We start from the raw sequence: 18,841 nt of genomic DNA on the forward strand, positions 1-18,841 counted from the left end.
GACAAATGAAACGCAGAAACTTATTACGAAAAAACCAAGGATTAAAACTTGGAAGTTGCAAGAAGTCCAAATAAAGGAAGAATACAAACTAAGGATTCAACAGAGTTTGCCGAAGTGTGAAATAACCAGCGTTAATGAAGAACGGAAGGCCTTCAAAGACACCTTTGTGGGAGAAGCCAAAAACCTATGTGAAGTTACAAGTTCTATCAAAAGAAAAAAGGAGACACCATGATGGAATGATAGAGTGAAAACAGCGGTGAAAGAAAGAAACCAAATAAAGAAGGCACTGGACAAGGAGAAACAAAAACAGGGACAAGAACAAAATGAACAAGAAATACAAAGACTTCAAGGAGTATACAGGAACAAGAAACTTGCTGTAAAGAACATTGTAAGGGAAGAAAAAGAGAAGAAATGGAATGAGTTTGCAGACAAACTGGAAGAGGACAGTAGAGGAAATATGAAATTGCTATACAGAGTAGTGAAAAACAAGCGAAGGGATCAAGAGACCATAAAAGCAATAGAACGTGATGATGGAACTCTGGCACAAGAAGAGGGAGAAATTAAACAAGAACTCAAGATCTATTTCGAAAAGCTGCTGAATGGAGATACAGAAAACATAACAACGGATAGAGGAGAGCCAAGTCGAGGAACCACAACTGAACCACCAATTACATGGCTTGAGGTTGAAAATGCGCTCAAGAGCATGAAGAAAGGAAAGGCAGTGGGCGCAGATGAACTAAGTGCAGATATGCTGAAAGCAGCGGGAGTTCCAGGAATCCAATGGCTCTATAGACTGCTCAACAAGATATGGGAGGAAAATACTATTCCTGAGGACTGGAAGATGGGCATCATTGTACCTCTGTTCAAGAAAGGAAGCCGACGAAAATGTACTAATTACCGTAGTATCACACTACTGTCTCATGTCCTGAAAATATTGGAAAAAATAATAGAGACCAGAATTAGAGATATTGTTGAACCAATTTTGGAAGAAGAGCAGTATGGTTTCAGACCAGGAAGGTCAACTACAGACCTTATATTTGCAATTAGGATGCTAATGGAAAAATACTGGGAGAAGAACAAGCCTTTATTCCTAATATTTTTGGACATTGAGAAAGCATACGATAGTGTACCAAGGGAAAGAATTTGGCAATGCATGAAAGAACTTCAAGTGCGAGACAGCCTCATAGACAAAGTGAAAATGTTGTATAGTGGGAACAGAAGCTGTATTCAAGTAGGATGTGGTTTGTCGGACTGGTTTGAAACAAAGAGAGGAGTGCAGCAGGGCAGCTCATTGTCACCACTTCTATTTATTATTGTAATGGATGTAGTAATGAAATCTATTAAAAGGAAAGAACATGGAGATATCAAAGCCTTCACATTTGCAGATGATGTTGCGATTTGGAGTGACTCAGAAGATGAAATGGGAGAGAGAATACAAAGCTGGAATGAGGAGTTTAAGAAATATGGTTTAAACATCAGCAAGACCAAGACGGTGGTGATGAAAGTGTATGGGGAAGGAGCAGAACCAATAGTCGTGTTAAATGAAGCTCAACTGGACAGCGTTCCAGTTTTCAAATACTTGGGTAGCGTTATATCAAATGACAACCTAGCAAAACATGAGGTGAACAATCGAATCAATAAGGCAACACAATTCTACCACCAGGTAAGACACCTGCTGTGGGATGAGCAAATACCCATGAAAACAAAAATGGCATTGTACAAGTCCTATTATACACTAATTCTTACATACAGTCTCGAAACGACAACACTGACCAATAGAGATAATTCCAAACTTCAGGCAGCTGAAATGAAATTCCTACGCACTATGATCCAGAAAACCAGGAAAGACACGATTAGGAATGAGAAAATTAGAGAAGAAGTAGGAATAGACAATTCTCTCCTAAATAAGATTCAGATATCAAGACTGAAGTGGTTTGGTCACATGAAGAGGATGCCAGTAAACAGAACTGCAAGGAAGGAATTTGACAGAAAGGTAGAAGGAAGAGGACCCGTGGGAAGGCCACGAAGGAAATGGATAGATTTAGTTAAGAGCGATGTAATGCTGAGAGGTCATGATTGGGACAAGTTGGTGGAGGAAGAATGGTACAAGGACAGGATGAGATGGAGGAGGCTCATATACCACACCCGGGAAACTGGAGATGGTTTAGGATGATGATGATGATGAGGGTCAGTTGGCATGCATTTCACTGGGCTTGGCAATCTGATATGTAGTAGCAACTTCTGGCTCGGTGAGGAAAGCAACGGGAAACTACCTCACTCCTGATTTTCCTATTATGCCTCATCAGTGATCTATCAAAATTGCACATTTTTTAAACATTCAGTATTCTCAATTATTAAACCAAGGACCTTCAAACAGCATAAGAAAGAATTAAGTCAGGCTTTTCTTATGCTAGAAGCCACTGCCAGGTGTAACGCAATCGGAGGAGGAAAGCATTAACTCAATGACTTGCTGTCTTTCCTTACTTACAAGAAATAAAATCTTTATGCCAAAATAATGAGGACATGGTTGCCAGAGTGTTTGATTTTATGCAAAATCTGCCTTTGCCCAGCATTCCAGTGCAGGAAATATTTTAATTGTTTCAGTTGTGGGTTCATTTAATGTAAATGATATGAAAATACACTTTAATCTATCTTTATCATTAGGGCAATGAGGAAAAAGGTGCTTATGAGGAGTCCTTTTTAAATCACTACATAACGCACTATGCTGCAAAAAGTGTGAAACAAATTACGTAATATGTTCACTACCGGCAATTACCTGAGCAACTTCCGTGTTTTCTAGTGTCGTATGCCCTCTGCCAATCAAACACATGTACAAGTGACGCCTTATTTATTTACTTTATTTTTTTAGATAACAGACAGCAAAACAGCCCGACAACCAAAGGTCAACATCCACACGTACCAACCACCATTTATTTTCCATGGGTCCTCCTCATTCAGTTACATCAGACTTCGGGAGTACCTCTGGCTCAACCTCAAAGACATTACTGACCTAAGGTCTTGCATGTATACCGGTACTTGCACCTTGCAGTACATACCCATTGTCAGTAGGCAGTAATGATTGGTCTTCGAATGTTAAAAGCTTAGTGTAGAAATATTTAACATTAAGAATTTCATTCTTCAGTTCCGTATTGAATCAAGATTCACAATAGAGAAATAGGAAGGTTAATATCCACCTTTTTAATACAATATATTACGTGAAGGTTTACATTTAAAACATCACGTTTATTTACATTTGGTACCGGTTTCGACAATGTTTGATGTCATCATCAGCCAGGACAACTATACAAAGATATATTACATTAATCGTGACTCCTACAGTAATATTACATTAATAGTATTGAATATAAACATGAATATAATTAAAAAGCTGACAGTCAATGTGATAAAAGATTGTTTTTAATAAGGTGTACACCTTAGTATTCTAGTTAAAAAGGAGAAAGTAATAAAAGTGAAGTATAATAGTCAGCTTTTAGTGACATATTTGTCTGTTGAACAGTAGGGTTATGTTTTATGAAGGCTTTTTAGCCATGTTTAACATTATAAAAAAAGTAGACACATGCTTAGTTATAAGTGTTTCTACATAAAAGTATGTAGTTAGTTCGTTGGTTCCTCTCTGACACATCTAACACTGGCTTGGCATCCGAGGTTCCGTCTTGGTTCAAGATCTTTCTCGAACAACCTATGTACTTGCAACTCAAAGGACAAGAATCTCTTCAATACCATCACAACAGAACTGCACTTAATCCACTAATATGATATAAACATACAAAATTAGAGTACAAACAACTTATACATAGAATCTACCAACGGACATCCTATATGCCAACATCAACGTGCAGTGACATCCAATCTATTAAGTCCAAGCTCAAGCCCCATTCGAATACTTTCTAGATTTTACTGTACATACTTTTATGTAGAAACACTTATAACTAAGCATGTGTCTACTTTTTTTATAATGTTAAACATGGCTAAAAAGCCTTCATAAAACATAACCCTACTGTTCAACAGACAAATATGTCACTAAAAGCTGACTATTATACTTCACTTTTATTACTTTCTCCTTTTTTAACTAGAATACTAAGGTGTACACCTTATAAAAAACAATCTTTTATCGCACTGACTGTCAGCTTATATATGTATATACTTTTGAATTATATTCATGTTTATATTCAATACTATTAATGTAATATTACTGTAGGAGTCACGATTAATGTAATATATCTTTGTATAGTTGTCCTGGCTGATGATGACATCAAACATTGTCGAAACTGGTACCAAATGTAAATAAACGTGATGTTTTAAATGTAAACCTTCACGTAATATATTGTATTGAAAAGGTGGATATTAACCTTCCCATTTCTCTATTGTAGTGTAGAAATCTCAAAAATGTGTGCACATATATATTCCACTATGGCAACCCACATCATGTACAAATGTTAAGGTATTAGATCCAAATAAGGATTATTGTTAAACTTATTGACGCTAAACGCATATTCAACTTTGAAATTTTTTGGAGGAGGAAAGCATTAACTCAATGACTTGCTGCCTTTCCTTACTTAGTGTTGGCCTGAGGAGCTGAAAGTTGTACAGGTAATGCCCAGGAGTGAATGTATTAATATGTTTCACACTTTTTGGAGCATAGTGTGTTATGTAGTGGTTTAAAATGCACTCCTCATTAGCACCTTTTTCCTCATTGCCCTCATGATAAAGATAGATTACAGTATATTTTCAGATCATTTACATTAAATGATCCCACAACTAAATCATTTAAAATATTTCCTGGACTGGAATGCTAGGCAAAGGCAGATTTTTTTAAGGCAATCACAAAATGTTATCTGCCTGAAATCGAATCCGAAAATGAATGTGTGAACTTATTTTCAGATAGGTGCCCTGGCCAAAATAAAAATCACACCACAACAGAATGAGTAGGGGTTTGAATAGGATCACTCGCTCACAAGTTCCCTAAATGTGGACATTGATATTTACCTGGCAATAGTGATTCTGGCATCTTCAAGAAGAAAATTAAAACTGTTGACAGACACTCACCCTCATTATGAGAGTCTCTGGGACTCCCTCTTTAACGTCCTGACTAGCCACACTCATTTCTACTCCATTCCTCTGAATGGAAGCTCGCACTGTCAAAGGAAGGGGTGCCTGGAGTACAGAGACTGCCACACGGTATATCTGCCCAGGTCGAACCATCCGACTTGCCACCACAAAGTAAGTCCTGAAAAGTTCAAAAATTGGTCAGTTAAATAGAAGGAGCCAATGATAATAGAAAGGAGCAACAGTGTTCAATCAGTAGCCTTTGTCAGTTAAATAGAAGGAGCCAATGATAATAGAAAGGAGCAACAGTGTACAAGCAGTAGCCTATGTATAGAAATAAATATGAATACAAATACATAATAGGATAAAATGATGCATCAGCATAGGAACAGGGAATAACAGCAAGAAGAGATAAGGACAAACATGAAAAACCATTACCTAAAAGAGACTCTCAGTTAATTTGAACTTCACCATGGGCGCCTATACCCGGGGGCAAGGTGGGGACGCGGCCCCCACCCTAGCTCTCAGGGAAAGGAAAAAATTGAACATAGTCAGCCGTTTTTCTTTCAAGAAAATGGTTTAAAAATAGGTATTACATAGAAGTGGTAGGGAATCTTCCAAAATATTAAAAATACTACATTCCCCCAGGTCTAGCCCCCCCCCCCCTACAAACTATCCTATGGGCGCCCATGAATTTCACCATTAATTTATATGTATAATACAGAATAACCTACAAGTAGTAGTAGTAGTAGTAGTAGTATGTTCGGTAGACATGATACGGACTTTAGGGCTTAAGCCGTGTCAAGAAAACAAGGTTAAACTCTTTACATTTCGGACAGAGAACTAACCTCGTGAACAGTCGAGATTTTCTTCTGAAGACGCGGAGCAAGTTCTCTGCGAAACGATATATTTGGTGCTTTTGGTGCTTTTACCCGACAAAATTTCAAACTCAACCATAGGTCGCCCAATAGAGATCAGGTTTACTCGGCCATCTGGTCGAATCTGACGCTCAAGCAGCTTACATGGCTTCAAATTAAAATGCCTGCACACGGTAGGCGAGGCCATATGATTTATTATTATTATTATTATTATTATTATTATTATTATTACTATTATTATTATTAATCATCATCAGTAACACGTGACATGCTGGTAGCATGGTGTATATATAGGTCAGGTCTACATTGCTGTTAGTAGTGTCTCCGGCGTAAGAATGGGAAAAGCGGCCGATCTCTCCGCGTTTGATAGAGGGCAGATCGTGATGGCATGGCGTCATGGGACCAACATCCCGAAACGGCTTGTGGGCTGTTCTCATACCACTAGTGTGAGCACGTATCGAAAGTGGTGCAACAATGATCAAACAGCGACGCGACGTCAAACCGATTGTCGACAGCGGCTCACTGACACCGAGAGCTGTCGCACTGTTCGAATTCCGAGTAATCGCCAACCTGTACAACGGTAGTGACCAAGCAAATACTTCCTAGCACACGGATCATCGAACAGTGCCACGCATGGGACTGCGGAGTCGACGACTCAGCCATACCACAATGGAAATTGCATCCCACCGAAAGCAACTCATGAGGTGGGCACAAAATATCGCCAATGGACTGTGGATGATTGAAAAAAGGCCGCTTGGTCTGATGAATTCAGACTCCTGGTTCCACGTCGATGACCGAGCGCGTGTACGCCGATTTCCATCGGAGGCTATGGTAGACTACGTGGTTGCACGGTCGGGCGGAGACAGGATGGCGGAGGAAGTGTAATGATCTGGACGATGTTTGCATGGGCCACACTGGGGCCCATTATTCCAGTGCACCAATCACTAACAGCTATCTGATATCTGGACGTTATTGGGATCCAACACCATTCGTTAATGTCAACAGTGTTCCCTGCTGGTGACGGCCACTTCCAAGAGGACAATGTGCCATGCCACACAGCCAGGATTGTGAAGACTGGTTCGAGGAACATGATGGTGAATGTGCTTTAATGCCGTGGTCCCCCAGATAGCTCCGATGTGAGCCCCATTAAATATTTGTGGTTCGACTTGGTGAGAAGCGGGTTCGTGCTAACTAACTCACCGCCGCCCAGCAGTGAACATCTACTGGAGGATCTGTTGTTGCGCTTGTAGAACCAGATACCCCAGGATACCTTCCGCCACCTCGTTGAATCAGTGCCTCAAGTGGCCGCGAATCTGCGGGCAAATTGTGGCCTTACATCGTATTAGGTAGGTGGTCATAATGTAATGGCGCATCGGTGTATAACGTCAAGCTATCAAGGTACAGTTTGATACCGAGTGGTTGAAGACTGACACACACTTCCGGGCGATGGCCAGTAGGTAATTATGAAGTATCACTGAAATTGCATTAACAGAAGAAACTGGATAGGCCTATCTATAAGAAAACCTGTATAAAGGCGGCCACTGTGGTAACTACTTCTAAGGATTACGGAGACGAATATTGTCCCACAGGAATTTTCTTCGTGCCAGTAAATCAATTGACACGAGCCTGGAATACCGTATGTATATGAACACTCAAATACCACTAGGCTAAGCTGGGATCGAACCCGCCAACTTGGGCTTAGAAGACCAGCGCTTCTACCGTCTGAGCCACTCAGTTCGGCAAACCTGTATGACTTCCCTTTCGTCTAGCACAGATTTCGAGAATCGAAACTGGAATCCAGCAGGGAAAGGCCAATTGCCTAACCCCATGAGTCTCTTTTTGTAATTGAAAAATTACAACAAAAAGCAGGTTCAAACATTAATTATCAACATAATACTGGCAAATGACTTACGCTTCGTTGATAATATTGTTGTTATCCCATGGCATAGAGGACTTGGACCAGTCGTTATTATTAGTCCGCGAGGACCAGTTGTCTTGATTGTTTGTCCGTAAAGGCCGCTCCGTGCTGCCAGAGAAGACAACAGGTGAATCATCTTGGGAAGCAACAGTTGCTATCAGTAGTAATAGAACTGTCAGTGAACACATGGCGACTGAGATCAATCTGAAACAAAAAACGAACAATGGCGTAAGAGAACGTGTGTTGTTGCTTGAACCATCTCTAAACCTACAATAATCAAGCGCGAGAGGATTCGTAGAGAGAGAGAGAGAGAGAGAGAGAGAGTGAGGGTTTTTTTTTTTCCTACATTCGTACACACAGTACCAAGGGAGTTACCTGGAATGTTGTTAAGTTCATGTTCAGTTACAAAATAGTTTGTATTTCAAAACTAACAGAATAGTTTAATTGAGCTTAAATACCATAGTTCATCTGAAGTTCCAACGACCATAAATAAGATGAAATTATTCCCCTTCAGTATGAGTGAAACATGTACAGAACAACTCAAGCTGCCGCAAAAATAGGAAAATCGCATAGTAAGAAAAAAAAAGAATCGTTAATGACTTATACAGTGCTTATAGCGTATAACCTTACAAACTGCGAAACTAGTACCATATTAATTTGCCTGCGAGGACGAACAAAACATTACTTTGCATGACACAACATAAAAAACCAGTTTTACTTTTTTACCAGTTTTACTGTATCTCATTATCAATATCACATTGCAAGGCAACATACAATGTAGCCTAGAATGAGGAAAGTGGTATCGCATATTATGGGCGCAATTCACTTAACATCCAAAAAATCAACACTATTCTAATTATAAATTGGTGGTACTGAAGTTATCGTCTGAATTTAAAGATTGTAGCAAAACCAGAATTGGATCAATTATAACATTTCAACCGGCAATTTATTTCATATCACTATAACCACGAACGTATTAATGCAATATGGAAAGCATCCTGAAGTGATAGCAGAATGCAAATGATAAACTTTGACCAACGAGCAACTAGATACTGTCCCTAACAAAGAGAATGTACCTAGCTAAATTCATTGACGTATAGACGCTTACAGCATACACTGTCTGAATAACGGCCGAAGAGCACTAAAACAATACATGATACAACAATGAGCAACAGTGAACAAAGAACACTTCGCCACTCAGCAGCGATACCAACTTTGGCGACAAGTCGCTAGGTCCTGAGGATTTGATAGGTGAATTGATCCCTGCAACAAGGGAATGAGTCAGTTTTTTTTATGCGAAAACATGTTTTCTTTGGAAACTATAGTTTATAGGCAGCTCTAGCCTGCCTGGTGGCCGTGAAGTCTATACGGTCTGACACCGTGGTTAGCCGGTTCCCGTTGGTCGAAAAAATGTTCACCATCAGAATGTTGGCCGGCAGGGTAGGGGAAGTGGTGGTATATAATTTCTAATCACTAGATTGGTCCGCCTCTGTGGTGTAGTGGTTAGCGTGATTAGCTGCCACCCCCGGAGGTCCGGGTTCGATTCCCGGCTCTGCCACGAAATTTGAAAAGTGGTACGAGGGCTGGAAGGGGTCCACTCAGCCTCGGGAGGTCAACTGAGTAGAGATGGGTTCGATTCCCACCTCAGCCATCCTGGAAGTGGTTTTCCGTGGTTTCCCACTTCTCCTCCAGGCGAATGCCGGGATGGTACCTAACTTAAGGCCACGGCCGTTTCCTTCCCTCTTCCTTGCCTATCCCTTCCAATCTTCCCATCCCTCCACAAGGCCCCTGTTCAGCACAGCAGGTGAGGCCGTCTGGGCGAGGTACTGGTCATTCTCCCCAGTTGTATTCCCCGACCAAGAGTCTGAAGCTCCGGGACACTGCCCTTGAGGCGGTAGAGGTGGGATCCCTCGCTGAGTCCGAGGGAAAAGCCGAACCTGGAGGGTAAACAGATGATGATGATGATGATGATGATCACTAGATTGCGTGCCAAAAGCCTGGATTAAATTCCAAACCTCTCCGCTGTGTTCATATCGAGTGAAGGTGTATGACATTGTTGATGGTGATTCGTCCGTCGGATGGGCAAGTAAAGCTTTGAGCAGACCCTTTGGTGTAGGCTACGTGCCGACACCGGGTTTCACTCTTTACGTACGGTACTTTATTATCATCATCCCACATCCAGACGCGCAGGTCACCTATGGACGTAAAATAGAACGACCTGCACCAGGCGAGCCGAACATGTCCTCGGACACTCCCGGCACTAAAAAGCCATACGATAAATAAATATATAAACAAGGCAGCTCTAACGGTTCGCAAAGGAAGGGCATCAGCCGCGACCTGATATACAGAGTTTCATGGTTAATAACTTTCCAGTCCTTGCACAAAAATCATGACCGGGCGAGTTGGCCGTGCGGTTAGGGGCGCGCAGCTGTGAGCTTGCATTAGGGAGATAGTGGGTTCGAACCCCATTGTCGGCAGCCCTAAAGATAGTTGTCCACAGTTTCCCATTTTCACATCGGGCAAATGCTACGGCTGTACCTTAATTAAGGCCACGATCGCTTCGTTCCCACTCCTAGCTCCTTCCTACCCTATCCTATCTGCGTCGGTGCGACGTAAAGCAATTTTTTAACATTCTTAATGTGTGTAAAGCTTTGAGCAGACCCTTTGGTGTAGGCTACGTGCCGACACCGGGTTTCACTCTTTACCTACTTTATTATCATCATCCCACATCCAGATCTCAGAGAATTAGGGTAGGTGAAGCTTTATCTGACCCTGTAATAATTAAGAGGGGAATTCCTCAAGGCAGTATTATCGGACCTTTATGTTTTCTTATATATATAAATGATATGAGTAAAGGAGTGGAATCGGAGGTAAGGCTTTTCGCGGATGATGTTATTCTCTATAGAGTGATAAATAAGTAACAAGATTGTGAGCAACTGCAACGTGACCTCGAAAATGTTGTGAGATGGACAGTAGGCAATGGTATGTTGTTAAACGGGGTTAAAAGTCAGGTTGTGAGTTTAACAAATAGGAAAAGTCCTCTCAGTTTTAATTACTGCGTTGATGGGGTGAAAGTTCCTTTTGGGGATCATTGCAAGTATCTAGGTGTTAATATAAGGAAAGATCTTCATTGGGGTAATCACATAAATGGGATTGTAAATAAATGGTACAGATCTCTGCACATGGTTATGAGCGTGTTTAAGGATTGTAGTAAGGATGTAAATGAGAGGGCATATAAGTCTCTGGTAAGACCCCAACTAGAGTATGGTTCCAGTGTATGGGACCCTCACCAGGATTACCTGATTCAAGAACTGGAAAAAATCCAAAGAAAAGCAGCTCGATTTGTTCTGGGTGATTTCCGACAAAAGAGTAGCGTTACAAAAATGTTGCAATGTTTGGGTTGGGAAGAATTGAGAGAAAGAAGAAGAGCTGCTCGACTAAGTGGTATGTTCCGAGCTGTCAGCGGAGAGATGGCGTGGAATGACATTAGTAGAGGAATAAGTTTGAATGGCGTTTATAAAAGTAGGAAAGATCACAATATGAAGATAAAGTTGGAATTCAAGAGGACAAACTGGGGCATATATTCATTTATAGGAAGGGGAGTTAGGGATTGGAATAACTTACCAAGGGAGATGTTCAATAAATTTCCAATTTCTTTGAAATTATTTAGGAAAAGGCTAGGAAAGCAACAGATAGGGAATCTGCCACCTGGGCGACTGCCCTAAATGCAGATCAGTATTGATTGATTGATTGATTGATTGATTGATTGATTGATTGATTGATTGATTGATTGATTGATTGATTGATTGTGTAGAGTATGGAGCAGCGATTCCCGACCAAGGACCTACGGAATTGCATAACACAGTTTAAAAACAGTCATAAAACTCAACCGTAGTCTTTCTTTAATGGACACTGCACTCGAACTTCGCTGATGATTCGACATGTGTACTTCCTGCCATCGTGGGAAAAAAAAAAAAAAAAAAAAAAAAAAAAATCTGCAATCTCATGAAAATGAAAATCCACAGCCTGTTTCCAGTGATTGTACCGAGTCAGGAATGGAATTAATGAAGCCCCCATCTAGCGGCGAGGATAGGAACTGTGCAATCACAAATAAAAGCTTTAATTATACTACTGCATTTCTCCAAGTCTTACGTATGTGAACAAGCGTTTCCGTGTGTGTGATGATCATTAAAACCAAACAACAAATAGGCTTTTGTCGGTCGAATAAGGATTTCGCAGTTGCCTATCAGTCGTGTGGTCAAGAATAAAATTACTCAGCTCCCAAGGATAGGCCAAAATATCACATTGAATCGCCAATGCCAACAGAATTATGCATTTGAAGTGTTTTTTACAAGATGCTTTTACGTCGCACCGATACAGGTACCGTAAGTGTCTTATGGCGACGATGGGATAGGAAAGGGCTAGGAGTGAGAAGGAAGTGGCCGTGACCTTAATTAACGTACAATCCCAGCATTTTTCCTGGTGTGAAAATGGGGAACCATGCAAACCATCTTCAGGGCTGCCGACAGTGGGGTACGCATCCAGTCTCATAGCTGCGCGCTCGTAATCGCACGGCCAACTCGCTCGGTATTTGAAGAATGATTTACCTTTTCAACTGAAATTGAATCTTTAAAAACTGCAAAGACAATATTAAAACACTCGTTATCAATTAACAGACATCAACTGTATTCACGACATGGCTGGAAAAATGATTAAAATAACAATAAAATAAAGGACGGGAAATACAGCAGATAACCATAGCAGATACAACCTGCTTTCTAGGAAAATAGCAACTAAAAACAGCAAAAATATAAAATTTATCGTCAAAAATATTGTGTGTGAACGGATTAGAAGGCCAATCGGTGAAGATTCCCTAATAGGGCGGCTATCCCTTATTTCCTTATTCGAAATGCTTTTGTAAAGATATAACAATAGTGTTTCAGTTAACCAGTTTTGTAAGTTGTAAAATTCATTAAAAAGTAATAAATGAGCATTGTTCTAAAATTTTAGTGACTATATGAATCGTAATTTGGGTCGTCTACTACACAGCGTTTATATTTGATTTCATATTTTGCCCTAGGTCTAAGTATGTCAGACAGACAGGCTTCCCCAGGGTTTACATAGATATTTCAAGGGCTCCCCGAAAACAAAAAAAGTTGTGAAATACTGGCATGCAAGAAATGAAAATCCACAGCCTGTTTCCAGTCATTCGACCGGGTCAGGGAGGGAATGAATGAAGCCCCTATCTAGCGGCGAGGATAGGAATTGTGCCGGCTGCCGAAGCCCGTCGCACTCCTCTGAGGCAATGATTAATGACTGACAGATGAAATGATAGTGGAGTGTGTTGCTGGAATGAATGATGACGGCGAAAACCGGAGTACCCGGAGGAAAACCTGTCCTACCTCCGCTTCATCCAGCACAAAAAATCACATGGAGTGACCGGGATTTGAATCGCGGAACCCAGCGGTGAGAGGCCGGCGCGCTGCCGCCTGAGCCACGGAGGCTCTACTGGCATGCAAGAATAGTATTTGAAAATGTAAGGGAGAAACATCAGAGGGAGCTCCCTGCGGATGCTCATACTTCCAACACACACGTCAAACGAGATACATTACCTCTCAACCAAAGAGTGCGCAATATTTTAAAACAGTACCGTAATGACGGAGTTATCTAACGTCTCCCGCCGTCAAAGCAGGCGGTAATGAGGAACAACACCAAGAAGATTATGTTTCACCGGAGCTAAGTGTTTATACAAAGTCAGCTCGATATTTAGTTTCCTTGTGTTCACTTCGTTGACAAGTCTACCATATGTTACGTCAGTTAATGAGTCTAGCAGCAGAATAAGCAGATATATTCTTGACAAGTTTCGGAAGGAGAAGAATGTGTTACATAGACTACTTAGCGAAAATTGCGACGTGACGAACTTTGATGATAAAAATAAAAGTCAAACGAAGACGTGTTCTCAAACAATGTTACGACTAACTTTTAGAATTCTTTGAAAGATATAAAGCGAACTGTGCAGAAATGAAATGTCGGCTACTGTTCCGAACTTAACCGACTTTGTCACAAGCTCTAGCAACTTTCTGAAATTGTAAGACCGAGCTCGATAGCTGCAGTCGCTTAAGTGCGGCCGGTATCCAGTATTCGGGAGATAGTAGGTTCGATCCCCACTGTCGGCAGCCCTGAAGATGGTTTTCCGTGGTTTCCCATTTTCACACCAGGCAAATGCTGGGGCTGTACATTAATTAAGGCCACGGTCGTTTCCTTCCCAGTCCTAGCCCTTTCCTGTCCCATTGTCGCCATAAGACATATCTGTGTCGGTGCGACGTAAAGCCAATAGCAAAAAATTAAAAAAATAAAAAAAAATTGTAAGTCCCGTAGCTATGATTACGACATTATAACGTGGAGGCGAGTAGCAGGTAAATACAGAACTGATCACGTTTACACTTATTAAATAACACTAATTTCTATACAAACTATACAGGCACACAATCAATTTAATTAGCGCTCTCCGCTCCCCCTCTCTCTGTTCTCGATGTTCAACCACTCTAGTTGTTTAATCTAACGCTTAAGTGCTAAAATAATCACACTACAGGCACTCCTGTAACTGTCACTTGAATCGTAGGGCAGTTTACTATTACCTTACTGCACAATATTCGCGCCCGCACACTTCACAGTTTCACAAGTCAACACGTGGTACAAGGTTCGAACTCTCACGGCCTTCTACTTCAGTAGTGCTCGTAGACCAGCTGCACTGTTCCGTCAGTTTACACGCAGCACTAACAGCACTCGATCAACACTGTCTTAAGTTGCAGTGCACTGAACCGTCTCGATCGCTGGCAGAACTAACCCTACACGGAACTGACACAATCTAGTCCGGCCTGTCCTATATAGGGAGACCGGCCTTTTCAGGTACTTCGGACGAGGAATAGATGGAGCTCTCTGGAAATATAATGCTCTGGTACACCCTTCTGTTCGTTCCTCCCATCGCCGGAAGGCACGGAGTGATGACAGTAGTGGGCTAGCCAATGCGCGCCTGACTCGTCTCTGACTGGCTGACTTCAGTGGCAGTGACTATGTCAGGCTAGCTTGCTCCTCCCAAGGCCGCATATTAAAATGGTGGACGTCACAACATCAACAGTGATGAACTGTAAACAACAAGCTTGCTTAATGTATAATAACGAACATAAAAATCGTACAATGTCCATTGTCAACCACAGTGAATGCGAGCGAATTTTCCACCTCAACCGCAATATTCACTCGTGTTAGCGAACTGCGTACAGTCAATAAATCCTATGCTCCCCTATATTCGACGATCGTATCCGTGCAATTTCTTGTCTGTAGAATAGTGTGTAACGGAAGTTATTCAGAACGGGAAATTCTGAACTTGAAGTAAACTACGGCACTCTTTCATTTAAATTCGAACCTTGGATCTCTGAACGGTACAGTTTCCAGGTTAGTCTACATCGTAGAACGTAAAAGGGTAGTTACCTCAAAAGAAACCATGCTTTCTGTCCATACAATGGTGGAATAACGAACACGGACCCTAGTTTAATCTAATTTGCTTCTGCTTACTCATGCATATTCGAATTTCCTTGGACAACTCTCCATTACTTCCGATCCCAATGGTATTATGCTTGCGAGGTATAGGGAATCTCATTTCCATAGCCTTTCCTTTTTGTTACCCCATGCCTTCATTCTTCGCCTATCTTCCTTTCTTCTGTCCTGGGTTTCAGTTGTTTCACGCATTGGCCACTAACGAGGGAACGGTACGAAGTCGGGCGGCGAATTTCGATTTGATTTTTACATATCCTTGAAGTTTTTAAAAGCTGAAACAGGTAGTGGAAGTCAAATTTTTCTCTGGTCCTTTTTAAGGGGGCATTTGGGAGCTCAAACTTGGTGGTGCGCGTCCTGAATTGTACAGTACATGCCGGCACACGTCAGTGCTCACAACCAGCGGCTGCCTTGCCTCGCCTTCCCTCTCCACTCCTCCGGTTCTCCACCATCCCCCACCACATACGACTGCCTACAATTGTGTACAATCAGTCACAAAAGTCTACATATACCTAGAAAATGTGCTACCTATACAAAAAACACAAATAAATATTAACAAGTTTCATACCACCTTGCTTCTTTACAGTGACATAAACGTTGTCATAACAAAAATAAACATTCAGGTACTTATTTTGTGACAAAAATGGAAAAAGAACTAAAGGTAACACCTCACAAAAGTCTACATACAACACCAGTGTTCACTCTCAATACTTCGTAGGACCAGCATCTGCGTCTATGACAGCCTGAAGACTTCTAGACATAGATAACACAAGATGTTCTGTCATCGATGGAGTTATTTCGGACCATGCCCTCTTCAGAGCATCCTTCAAAGTATCTTTGTGATTCGATATTTGCGAAGTCTTTTCTTCGAATTCAGCCCAGATATGCTGGATTGGGTTTTAATCGGGTACTGAGTGCAATTGTTTAGGAACGTTATACAGGATCCATTCTCGGACGGTGCGAGCAGTGTGTTTTGGATCGTTATCCTGTTGGAAGATTCACTGCCGTCCAAACCCTAAGCTTTCTGCAGGCGATTTCAGATGTTGTCGTAATATGTTGAGATACCGCCTGTGATCCATTATGCCTTCAATAAAAACCAAATTCCCCACCCCAGCCGCCGCCATTAATCCCCATACCATTACAGTGCCTCCACCATGTTTGACGGTTGGTACAAGATTTTCAGTTTTCATGGCTTCATTTGCTTTACGCCATATTTTACCACTGCCATCTGCTCTAAATACTTTGTACGGACTTTCATCCGTAAAGAGAACTCGTTTCCAAAACGTAACAGCTTTACCAAGATGCTCTGTGGCAAACTCCATCCTCTTCCACCGATTCTGCTCCGTAATTGCACTTAGTCCTCGATATCCGTTTGTCCGTAAAATCCTTCTTACAGTTTCGGGATGTGCAGACTTATGTGTAGTGTTTGCAATATCTGTCGCTATTTTAGGGGCACTTGTTCGTGAATTGGATTTCACCGTCTTCAAGACCGACCGAACATCACGGTCATTTAATATGTGTGGACGGCCAGAACGTGACTTATTCATCACACTACCATTCAATTTGAAATTGCGCACAACTGTTTGAACAGTTGCACGAGTCTTCTCCACAATCTCCGCTGTATTCCCATAGATCTACCTTCATAATGTAATTTCAGTATTAAATTACGAATATCCATAGATATTTCTTTTCTAGGCATAGTTACTCACTTTCCCTCCGCACTTTCAAGAGTGAACACCTCGATGGTTGGAGCCAGACTGACTCATTGCCATCTTTAACCCTCGCAAGATGTAAACAGTGGACTAATGCACAGGTTTAGGTTGACTTTTGTGAGATGCGCTTTTGCTGTTTCTTTATGTCTTCCCGGAAGTATTTTGTTGAACACGACATGTCTGGGTAGAATTGTGTAGAATTAGTTTACAAGGGTTAAACAGGAAAAATATCCTTTCAATATCGTATATTTTGAAATTGTAGGTGGTGTATGTAGACTTTTGTGACTGTATATGGAACGGCGAGTTCTATTCTACAGGGTTATTCACCTAAGATGTTACACGGAAATAACGTCTAAACCATTAAAGATATCGGTATTCTGTTTTCATATTCGTGAATGATACACTGGGGATTGTAAAATAATGTGCTACTTATTCCCATGGGGTGATTAATAACCGAGATATTGATCCTAACTCTATAATTTTAAATGGAACGGTACGAATACATACAGTACATACAGCTTGCCTAAAAGTTCAACCACCGGGCGAGTTGGCCGTGCGGTTTGGGGCGCGCAACTGTGAGCTTGCATCCGGGAGATAGTGGGTTCGAACCCCACTGTCGGCAGCCCTGAAGATGGTTTTCCGTGATCTCCCATATTCACACCAAGCAATTGCTGGGACTGTACCTTAATTAAGGCCACGGATGCTTCCTTCCCATTCCTAGGCCTTTCCTATCCCATCGTCGCCATAAGACCTATCTGTGTCTGTGCGACGTAAAGCAAATAACAAAGTTCAACCGCGTACAAGTTCAAATATGTACGTATTTTCAGAATCGGACAGTTACTTTCTGAGATATCAATAACAACCGCATTTGGGTTTTTACGTGCCCCATCAGACAGCGTGCGGTCGGCCAAGGACGTATTGGCACGCAAGCTGTTTCCTGACACTGGATTCCAGCCCCAGAACGGATTCTAGGCATGTACTGTAAATTATCATATACATAATGTGATGTAACATAACATACCCCGGGTGTGCAACTGGTGAACACACAATGGGGAAGGGAGATTGGAGTTTCTTTGTTTTGCTTGGTTTGTTTTGAAATCCATGTCTAACAGGTTGCGCTCAGTTTGGCATCTTTCCTAACGGATGGGAATGGGAAGGATTTGGAAAGGACGTCGGCCGTGGCTTATCTCAAAGGTACCAATCCGGTATTTGTCTGGTGTTGAACATGGGACACCATGAAAATCACTTTCAGGTCGGGCGAGGCAGGGCTCGAATCCGAACGCACGCTACTACATTATTCATTTGCTTTTCTAGAAGGAGCTCTTCAGGTGTCCTGTGTTATGTTTACTTCTCAATTCTCAACTCAAAGCTATTATTTTATTTCTTTTGAAAACATCAACCCTCCCTGTCCTGTCATGAGTTCGCCTTGCAAACCCATCACATGTATTCGATATGCTCACAACCCTGGTATCCATTCTGTGGCTGGAATCACACCTAGGAAACTGCTTGCGCGTCAATGTTTCCTTGCCCGACTGCACGCTGTCTGATGCGACATGCAAAACCGCGCATGCTGTCATTATTATCTCAAAAAAGTAAACGCCCCATTTTGAAAATACTTACATATTTGAACCTGTACGCAGTTGAAATTTTAGGCCAGCCGTATGAATTTGTGCCGTCCCATTTAAAAATATGGAGCTGCTATCAGTACCTCGGAT

General features: G+C 41.6%; 1 protein-coding gene across 1 annotated transcript in view; it reads right to left on the bottom strand.

Annotated features, from left to right (window-relative positions):
* Positions 1-18,841, bottom strand: part of Mcr (macroglobulin complement-related) — a 940,753-nt gene that overhangs the window by 112,083 nt on the left and 809,829 nt on the right. The window contains exons 3-4 of the mRNA XM_067145574.2: positions 7,858-8,067; positions 5,068-5,248 (exon numbers count right to left, since the gene is read on the bottom strand). Coding sequence (XP_067001675.2) covers positions 5,068-5,248; positions 7,858-8,051 — 375 coding nt within the window. The 5' untranslated portion in view covers positions 8,052-8,067. The remainder of the gene's footprint in view (positions 1-5,067; positions 5,249-7,857; positions 8,068-18,841) is intronic.

The sequence above is a fragment of the Anabrus simplex genome, chromosome 4 (assembly GCF_040414725.1).
Source record: "Anabrus simplex isolate iqAnaSimp1 chromosome 4, ASM4041472v1, whole genome shotgun sequence".
Lineage (NCBI taxonomy): Eukaryota > Metazoa > Arthropoda > Insecta > Orthoptera > Tettigoniidae > Anabrus > Anabrus simplex.